The sequence below is a fragment of the Sceloporus occidentalis genome, unplaced genomic scaffold (assembly GCF_023333645.1).
Source record: "Sceloporus occidentalis isolate IW3139 unplaced genomic scaffold, rSceOcc1.0.p SCAF_3, whole genome shotgun sequence".
NCBI classification, from domain to species: Eukaryota; Metazoa; Chordata; class Lepidosauria; order Squamata; family Phrynosomatidae; genus Sceloporus; species Sceloporus occidentalis.
Genome location: NW_028316983.1, coordinates 161,889,241 through 161,899,706, shown reverse-complemented (window position 1 = coordinate 161,899,706; position 10,466 = coordinate 161,889,241). Strand labels below are relative to the sequence as shown.

The 10,466-nt window shown below is 43.6% G+C and overlaps 1 protein-coding gene across 1 annotated transcript in view; it reads right to left on the bottom strand.

Moving 5' to 3' along the window:
• Positions 1–946: 946 nt before the first annotated feature.
• Positions 947–10,466, bottom strand: part of LY86 (lymphocyte antigen 86) — a 29,909-nt gene continuing 20,389 nt past the window's right edge. Inside the window, exons 4-5 of the mRNA XM_089516682.1 lie at positions 8,945–8,997; positions 947–4,275 (exon numbers count right to left, since the gene is read on the bottom strand). Of these exons, the coding sequence (XP_089372808.1) occupies positions 4,174–4,275; positions 8,945–8,997 (155 nt within the window). The 3' untranslated portion in view covers positions 947–4,173. The remainder of the gene's footprint in view (positions 4,276–8,944; positions 8,998–10,466) is intronic.

The window sequence follows — 10,466 nt, the reverse complement described above, 5'->3', positions numbered from 1 at the left end:
AATATAAGCCAAGATCCTGCACCAGAAGACAGATACAGTATGTATTGTGTCTCCATAGTTATGTCTCCTGATGCTAGCTCCCAAAATCTCACCTTATAAACAACTCCCCTTCCCCAGCTACAGCAATTTCCATGTTGTCAGAAAGTGGGACGTGTCCAGCTATTTCCCTGTAGCTGGATGCGTTAAGACAGGCATCTGCAGAAATGACCAGGTTTCCTCAGGCAGACACTGCAGATGACATCCTTGCAGCATGTTCATCTACAGAATAGCTGGATGCCTCACAGCTGATCCCCCTGTTCTCCGCTAACATGGAAATGGCTGTGGGACAGACTTCTATACTGCTTATAGAGCCGGTTGAGGGGTGGGATTTTGGTCATTGCATGGTCAAAACAGAATTCCAACTTTCCCAGTAACCAAAAATATGATGGTGTGAGTCTAACCTACGCCATCATAATTGACACAGAATGCCAGCCACACTGTAAAAGGTGATTGTGTTTGTTCAAGTTGTCCAGCAGACCTTCCTCCAGATGTAAGGGACACCTGTCTTCCGTTAGTGGGCTCTTGCTGCATGATAACTTGCTGCCTGGGAGCAAAGGATAAAATGGCATGCGTGTGAACACACACAAACACGTAATGGGACAGTGTCTACAACCATATCTGAAGACAACAAGCTAGGTAAGGGCTACAGATGACAAAAGCCATCAATGGCCTGGGACAGACCGCCCAAAAAGGGCAGCCTGCCAGTGGCCATTTTCCCTCTGGAGGGAAGCTGCAGCTATCAAACTGCATGGCTTCCCTGCGGAGGAAAAATAACCTGAGAAAAGAGGGTTCTTTTTAAGCTGCAGGGGCGGTGTAATGAGTATGTCACTAGCGCATTCGTTATGTAAGCGCCGTGTGACAATGTGTGGATGCCATGCGGTGCTTAAGTAACAACAACAACAACAACAATAATAATAAAGTTTTATTTATATACCGCCTTTCAAATATCAAGGCAGTTTCCAACAAAATATAAATACATACAAAAGTAAAAACAATAATACAATTAAAACATTCCATTAAAAACACTAAAAAACTCATGCCAGCTCACCCATGCTGGCGGAGGGGGGAGGAGGGCATTCAGGAGGGAGGGGTCAGGGGTAGGCCTGCTCAAAAAAGAGTGTTTTCAACCCCTTCTTAAATTGGGCCAGGGAGGTAGCCAAGCGGAGCTCGACGGGCAGCGAGTTCCAGAGGGTGGGGGCCGAGGTGGAAAAGGCCCTCCTGGTGGTAGTGACTAATCTCGCCCCTGGAACTCTTAGCAGTTGCTGCCCTGTTGATCTGAGTGTGCGGGGCGGATTGTATGGAGAGAGGCGGTCCTCTAAGCACCCTGGGCCCAAGCCATTTAGGGCTTTATAGGTAATAACCAACACCTTGTATTGCGCCCGGAAGCGAATAGGCAGCCAATGGAGGTCTTTTAAGACCGGTGTTATGTGACTGGCCCTGGATGTATTAGTGACCAGTCTTGCTGCCATATTCTGCACTAGTTGCAGCTTCCGGGTATGGTACAAGGGTTGCCCCATGTAGAGTGCATTACAGAAATCCAAACGAGAGGTTACCAGAGCGTGTACTACTGTTTCAAGGTCCCTCCGGCCCAGGTAGGGACGCAGCTGAGGTATCAGCTGAAGCTGATAACAGGTGCTCTAAACCATCACATCCACCTGGGATGTGAGGTGGAGCGACAAGTCAAGGAGCACCCCCAGACTGCGTACAGAGTCCTTCACAGGAAGCGTGATCCCGTTCAGGACAGGTGGAACCACTGCCATCCCCGGGCCAGGAGAACCTATCACGAGCACTTCCGTTTTCTCTGGATTCAAACTGAGTCTGTTTTCCCTCATCCAGCCCATTACCGACTCCAGACAGGCCACGAGAGGAGAGATGCCATCCCCGGTCACTGCATCAGTCGGAGACATAGAGAAGACTATTTGGGTGTCATCAGCGTACTGATAACTCTGCGCCCCATGTCTCAGGATGATCTCTCCCAGCGGTTTCATGTAAATGTTAAAGAGCATGGGAGACAGAATGGCTCCTTGAGGGACCCCAGATGTAAGGGCCCTCTTATCGGAGCACACATCTCCCAGCTGCACCATCTGGAACCTCCCAGAGAGGTAGGATCGGAACCACTGGAGCGCAGTGCCCCCGATTCCCAACTCTGCCAGGCGCTCCAGAAGGATACCATGGTCTATGGTATCGAAAGCCGCTGAGATGTCTAAGAGCACTAACAGGGATGTACATGGCGCCCATGTACACAGGGCGCTGCCATTGTTACACCACCCGTACGTTCTAGGGTTAGGGACCGTGAGGTTGTTGCGCGGTCCCTAACCCTAGAATTGGCACTGGTACATAGTATGTACCTCATGGTTTATGGCAGTATTACCGCACCCATGTGGAAGAATACATAAGCTGGGTTCTATCTAGAAGAAAAGCAGCATTCAAATAAAATATAATACAATAAAAATAGGAGATGCTGCTGCAGTTTGATTTTGGTTAAACCTACTGGGAAGGGCAAGATTCTGCCCTCTTCCCCTCTCCACTCTGCAGTGTTAACTGAATAAAACTATTTTGTATTCTGAACTCAGTTTGCTCCAATGGAAATAAGTTGAGGAGAAAGGAGGAAAGTCTTGTCTTGTGATACTGTTACTGCAAATGCAAGGGTCCACCGAGGGCATTCACATTTAATATTCAAATAGGGAAATTTAATTACCTCAATTACAGCAGCGAAGAGGGCTTAAGCAACTGAGAGCAAGGATCACGTCTGTGTATACTGGTTCTGAGAAACACAACTCCAGAATGCAAGGTTTAATTATAGTTTTATTTGTAAAAGGGAATCACCACTCATACAAAAGGACACTCACACACACACATGCAAAATATAAAAGGTGGTAGCAGATAGTGACATTAAGGATTGCAGAAGGTAATACTGTACCGGTTCCAGGAGAGAAGGTTCCAGTTGAGGGATTCTGCAAAGTGAAATGGCTCAGCAGCTGCCAGCAATGCTGAGGAGTCAAGCAAGATACTGACAGAATGTCTGTCTGAATCTCAAGAGAGACCAAATATGAGGTGCCTTGGCAGGCAGATTTATAGGGTAAAATGTATGCCGGGGCAGATTTTTGGGATTGAAATAAAGTTTCTAGGAAAGAAGTATGAGAAGGGAACTTGTAAATATCTCTGGACAATGGGGTTTCGCTTCCAGAGGGAAGTGAGTTTCTATTCATGAATCACTCACTATCGCTCTTCACTCTTATCAGTGAAGGGATTATATAGATTCCCATCTTGATTGATCTATCCTGGCCATGTGTTCTTGAGCTTCCCCCTTGTTGAGCCAGTCAGATCTCCTTATATGGTCTTGGATGTCCTTATATGACATGGCTAGTTTCCTGCATTGGGAATGCCTTCTTGACTACATGCCTAAAACATCCCTTTTGATATCAACTTGATATTGAAAAAGAGGAGGGGTGCAGGGGACTAGACCTCGGGGGTAGTAATACAAAACAAAGCATGCAAAATACAAGATAAATAGGTGAGAGAAATTACCAGTGATGACAAAGAGACCTTTTTCACCATTTCAGGGAGCACCTTTCCAAAAATAATGACTAATATATTGATTTCACACAACCATATTAGTTTATGTCTTGTTACCCTCCCTACTATGCCTCATCTCTTCACTATGGGTTTTCTGGAGGACCATGTAGTGTGGAAGGGCATGGTCTGGAAAAGCAGTAGTTGCCAAGTAGCAAAGGAAGTTGAATGATTTAATCTGGGAGTTGGCATTTTTTGGTAAGAAAATGATGTGCTGAAATTTTTCCCCCAGAGGAAGAAAGTGGCAAAACCACCTTGTGTAAGAAAACCCTATGAAATTCATGAGATCATCATAAGTCAACAGGTGACTTGAAGGTACACACACACACACAATAAAAAGGAGCAAAGTGCTATGAAAAATATACTCCAGTGAGTCCAGTGACATAAATTTAATTAACACACCAGGACTTCCTTAAAAGCAACAGAACATAACTAGGCATTTCACCCAAACCTATTTTCCATTGTTTCATATAATCACAGCAGAAAAAGTGCAGGTTGTATAATATTTAAAACACATTTCTCTAACTCATGCTGTTTTAGGTCCTTCCCCTCATGGCAGGATTAAGACAGCAACTCCTGACTGTGACTCTTGATGGCAAAATCACCACAGATAATAGTGTGATGGTCTTCATTAAATAGTTGCACTGTTACATTAAAATCTCCCTGTTTAAAAAAAAAATCAAGACCAAAGAATTAAATTAGTAGAATGTCCAAAAGACAACCTCTCCTCCTTTTACAAGTCACAGCTGAACAGTACCTTGACCATTCTTCTGCCTTTGTTTATTGTGAAAAATATACGGTAATAGTCATAAAGTAAGCAAAGTGAGGCAGCTCCTGCAAATCCTAAGAGCAGCTGTGCCAATCCCCAACCATTCCTCTTGTCCCTCTCCTGCCTTTTCTTAGAGGAGATCACTATTTATACCACACCATCTTCTCTATTCCTTTGCTTCCTTTGTGTGTGGTATCCTAAGACTCTCCTATTGCCATAAAGTTCAGCTGCCAATTCTAGAATGGGATTTACCATATTGTTCTTCACCTCTGCTACTAAATGTCTTCAGACATGTCTTGTGTGATGGACCCAGAGTGGCTCATTGTTGCCATCATTTGGTCTCTACACTCAAGACCCAGGGTGTGTGGTTTAGCCCTGGAGTCCATTTTAGATCACATCAGGCCAAGAAATGCTTAAAAATGGCAAGCGGAGGTTGCCACTTTTGGATTCATTTGGGGCGAAGTCCTGATTTGTCATAAAGACACAGCTCCCGAGGCCTCCATGAATCCCCAAGGCCTTGAGAGCTACGTGCAGCCTAAGGGTGATTTAAAGGGTGTTTCAATGGAGTGACACCACTAAAGGATGGCTCTCCTCTTCTTCTCTCTGCCAGTATGCTGCCATCCAGTTTACTGAGAACTGTAAAAAGCTGGTGTGTGCCCAAACGCCAGTCACTCTGAAACAGCGAGTTCAGTGGAACCTTAGTGATATAGCAGCTGAGTAAAGGTTTGGCATTTAGATTCTTTTCTTTGATTATCTCATTCACATTTGTGCAACCACTGAATTAGAATGAGAGAGCTGGCCTTTTGATTTTGATCACCATCTTTCTTCCTTAATTGTATTTAAATGTTAGATTACTAGAATTTTACACCAATTGCACAGAATTCACTATTCTGGGGAGCAGAACTGTTCTTTTCTTTTTTCAAAATACTTTATTATTAAAACAACATTGTATAAGGTAGAATAGAGAAGATCAGGAATTAAATAAATAATGGATCAAAACCAGAACTATCTATTTTAAGTGAATAGAAGTCAGTGTTAGCACACTGTCCAGTCCTTGTCTGCAGTCCTGAGAAGGACTTTCACAGGACATTGCCCTGATCTGACATTTTCCCGTCCATGAAGCACTAGTGACTATCATGGCATGAAAAACTTTTATATGACGTCATGCTGATCCTGCAATTGTCCTGTCATGAGATGGAATTGTCCTGTCATTGCCCTTCATTTTGTAATAATGGAAGAACCCATTAATACAATTCCACTTCACTGATAGGATAATGACAGGATCAGTTTGACATGTATAGATGTCTTTTGTGCAATCACAGTTACAGACGGGATAAGGACGGGAGAGTCATTTGCTCCGCTCCCATCCCCATCTGATAATCTCCATAAAGGGAGAAGGAGAGATGCTGGAGGGACAGCAGTTGCACCCCTTCATCAATTCTTTCTGAGCTGCCTGGCCATGTCCCTCAAGGAAAGAGTTATTATGCACTACATCTCCTATCAAACATCCTCTAAACTAGTTTGTTGCCCTCAGATGTCATGGAAGACTTTCCCCTATTGCAAGTATTGAAACAAGATTTGACTGCCACTTCAGTTGGCCCCTGTACATGAAGGAGTGCCATCTTATCATTTGCAAAATGCTTTGATGTAAACTTTATCTATCACTTGAGAACCTAGCTATGTGAGTGTATGAGTGTTAGCAATGTAATTAGCAATTACTGTATGTTATCTATTATAATAAAAGTGTGTGTGTGTGTGTGTGGCAACTAAAGGGTTGGGCAGACTGGCATCTTTGGCTGGCCTGGGAGTGGAGTCAGGGCATGGTGCCTACATGACGCACGCCCTGACTCCACTCCCAGACCAGCATGATGCTAAGTGCCGCACCACACATCACAGTGCCAAAGGAGCTCTGAAAAGAAGCAGCGCTGACAGTTATGGGGTCCTTTCCACAGTGCAAAAAGAAGCTCCTTTTTGCACTGTGGAAAGGCCAGATTGGGACCACAGTGTGCAGTTGTCAGGGCCCCGATCCATTGAAGATGGAGACGGCTGCAGATTGCCCCTTCAGGGGCGGACTACATAGCCCCTAAGTCATTGGGTTATCATGGTAGACTTTTCAAAATTTGACAGAGAACACCTTTTGCAAAAATGGAACTGGCTTACATCTTATTTGCAGCTAAGAGACAGGGATGGTGGTGTCAGCAGGTTTTGAAGATTGATTGAATTTATTTAGTTTAAGAAAGAGATGATGTTATAAAGAAAGAGTGGTGGATGGAGTTTTTTTAAAAAAACAAAACAAAAAAAAACTGCCTTCCTGTTTAGCTACAAGGAGTTAAAAATAAGATTGAACTGAAGCAAATCAATATATTGAAGGAATGGGGAAGAGGATTAAGGGATACGCTGTTTTTCTTGGCAAGAGGGAAGTCACATTTTATTTTTATTTTTTTAAGGCGGAATATGTGTATATAGGGGAATGTGGTGGTGGGTAGTAGTGTTTTGTGTTGTTACTATATGGTGCATCTGTCTAGAATTATGTATGTGTTTATATTTTATTAAACTTTTTAAAAAATTACAGAGGCTGCCGCCGCCGCCAGTAGGTCCGCGGGGGAGCCGGAGCCTTCAGACGGCCCGACTCCCGCGCGGACCAAAAAAGAAGCTCCAAAATGGAGCTTCTTTTACCGTCACGTTTGCGACGTAGCGAGGCGCCAGAGGCGCGCTCGCTACGTCACAAGGGCGCGACGCGTACGGACGCTCAGCGTCCGATATGCAAAGATGGCGGCGCCCATGTGAAAGGGGCGCCGCCATCTTGTACGTATAGAATACGTACTAGGGTTAGGGGGGTGCGGAAGCATCGCCCCTTCCTAACCCTAGTACGTATTCTATACGTACTAAATGGCGGTATGTATCCCGCCAGAGTTTTGTGGTGGTTGTCCATATTGCCATGTCTAGTTTCAAATCAAAAGGCTGAAATATCAAGGGAGGGGGCTCCCTGGAAGCAAAAGAGGGGGCTTGCCATAACTTATCTGGACACTGTGCTTGGCACTTCAACATCTGACAGAGTATTTTGGAATGTAACCTAAATTGCAATCAACATTTTAAAGTCAACATTCCAAATGGTGGGGAGCTTTCTAGAAATAAGAAAGGGGTATGTTACAGATTTTTGAGAAATAATGTTTAAAAGAGTTACAAAACAAGAGTGGGTGCACTGAGATATTGCTATGATTGCTGAGGGAGCCGGAAGAATGAGAACAGGAGAGGGTTAACACATTGCTACTAAGGGGCTAAACAGACCGGCATTTAACGCCGGCCTCAGGGCAGAGTGGCGGCATGGCATCTGCACACTGCACACCCCAATGCTGCTCAAACACAGGTGTCATGCTGGGTACCCAACTGCACGGTGGGGGGGCATCATGGCACTCCTTTGGCGCAGCATTTAGACATGCTGTGCCAAAGGAGAGCTGAAAAGCCACCATTGCCACGGCAAAGGCACCTTTTTGCCGGTGTTGAGTGGCATTTTGGCGTTCTTTTTATTGTCAGCAAAGTACCAGATAGGGCCTGTGGCAACCACAGGCCACAGCCCTGATCTGGTGCTGAAAGGGGTGGTGTGATGTGGAGTGGAGCTGCTTTGTTGGGACAGTCTGTAGAACCCCTAAGATTCCCGAGGCTTAAAAAGGGTGGTAAAATGGAAGGGGAGTCTTTAAGGTACTGATGGTAGAATTCGTATGGTAAAAAAAAACAAAAAACTGGGAAAAGAGTGGGGAAACGAGAGGCAAGAAAACAGGAGAGGACTAAGAGACTGCTGCTAGTATTCCCAAGGTTTATAAAAGGTGGGAAAATGTGAAAGGATTCTCTGAAATATTGATTGTAAGATTCCTGAGGTTAAAAAGATGGGGAAGTGGGAAAACAAGAAACCCTTTGGACCCTGTTTTGGGTATTAGGTATTGGCACAGAGGGTGTCAGATATACTTTAGTTAGTTAAATAAAGAAATACCAAGTGTCCACAGTGTGTGTGTGTGTATTTGTGTGAGTATAGGGAATAATTACTGGAACTGCAGCACATGGGGGATGTAGGTTTAAGCCTTCCTTCTCTACCTATGATTTCATTAATTCCCCCGCCCCAAGCTGCTATTAAAAGAGACCTTAGGAAAGTTACTTCTGTAGATAACAATTATGGAATCTCCATGCTGGCTGGGAGATCCTGGGGGCTATATTCCAAAAAAGTAAGTTTTCCAAGGCCTGGGGAAGCCCTGTAGCTTCTTGCTTTTCAGCGGACCTTTCCCAGCTCTAATTCTGTTGACACTCACACCACCTGAACTTGCTGTTGTGCACATTCAGCTGTGGGTCTCAGGATGCACAATGAGAAACAAGAAATCACACTTGATTCAGACGTGCCAGGAATTAATAATTACAGTTATGAAGGTGATTTACTTGATAATATTATGATAACAACACCCCTCTTGGACATGTTCTACTTTTTGTGTGTACAGTCAGGCCTGCAGCTGGCTAGGTGGCCGGCTTTGCTGTTCAAGCATTTGTATTTCAAAAAACAAACTAGAAAGAACCTACCTGTGGGATTTCATGGAATCCTATTGAGACAGGCCCTTCATAGTAGATATATTCTGTAAAACAAATAGATCATGTGGTGAAACAGCCAGATAGGGCAGAAATTGTTTTTATATTGAATACTATTCTCCATGCGTAACATCCATACTTAAAATTGACAACACTGATGCACAGGGAAAAGCAACCAATAATCAGATCCTTTCCGAGAAACTGAAAGTTGAGTGCTGCTGTTTTAACACAGGCCTCTGGCATTTTTTTCTATTGAAATATACCAAGAAAATGAATCGAAAATCCACAAAAACTCATACTAACATAAATCAGATAGTTTTAAAGGTGCTGATATATTTTCTCTTTCCTTTTTATGCCTCTACAGACTAATATGGCTATTTGAAACTTAATAAACAAACAAATTCAGAGTATAGAATGAGGAGAGTCGGCATGGCAAAGTGGTGTAAGTATTGGAATTGGGCTGCACCTATACTGCAGAATTAATGCAGTTTCACACTGCTTTTAACTGCCATGGCTCAATGCTATGGAATTCTAGAATTTGTAGTTTTGTGAGATATTTAGTCTTATCTGTTGGAGAGCTCTGGTACCATAATATACTACAGATCCTATGATTCCATAGAATGGAGCCATGATAGTTAAAGCAGTGTCAAACTGCATTAATTCTGAAGTACGGCAGCAGCTTAGGAGTCTGGAGGACCATAGTGTGAATCTCTGTTTGGCCATAGAAACTGACTGTGTGACCATGGGCAAGTCACAGTCCCTTCAGAGGAAGGGAATGGCAAACTCCTGAGCAAATCTTGCCAAGAAAACACCATGATGGGTTTATTCAGAAATGATCTGAATGTGCAAACCACCACCACCACCACATGACATGCACAACTAATAAACCTATAAGCAGAAAAAAACCACTGTAAATCCCATTGCTGTGTCCTCAGTCCTATGCCAATAGGGCAAGTATCTGTTCAAAGCATAGCAGTATGGCTTATTGGCTTTTGAGAGCAGTATCTATAGACAAAGATATATGGAATTTTCTAATGCAATCAGCCCTGGCTTTATGTCATAATATACTTCAGTTAGAGAAAACATTTTTTCTGCCTTACTAAGATTAAAGACCTGCAAGTCCCCAGAAGGATTTGGCTTTCTGATTTAATATGTACAGTAAGTAGCATATTTGTGTTGGGCCTGCAATGGACTCCAAATCTCTCTAAATGCATTTTCTACAGATTCTTATTAAGTACTTCATCAGAATAAGATGGCATTCCAGGAGATCTGTGGGTGTCTTAGAATTTAATTTTTCCATCAGTCTGCCTTCCATAATTTTCATGATTGCTTGCTCACGAAGTATTTATCTAGTATTCTGTGTGATATGTCTGTGCTCAGTTGTGTGGGTGGGGGAATGCTAGCAGTTCCTCAGCAGTCCATCTCAGTAGAAAAATTGTTGCATGGTTATGAAATTCACTGCACTTCAAAAAAAAAATCTGATTGATATCCTGCTGCCTCAACGAAAGAGCTAAGA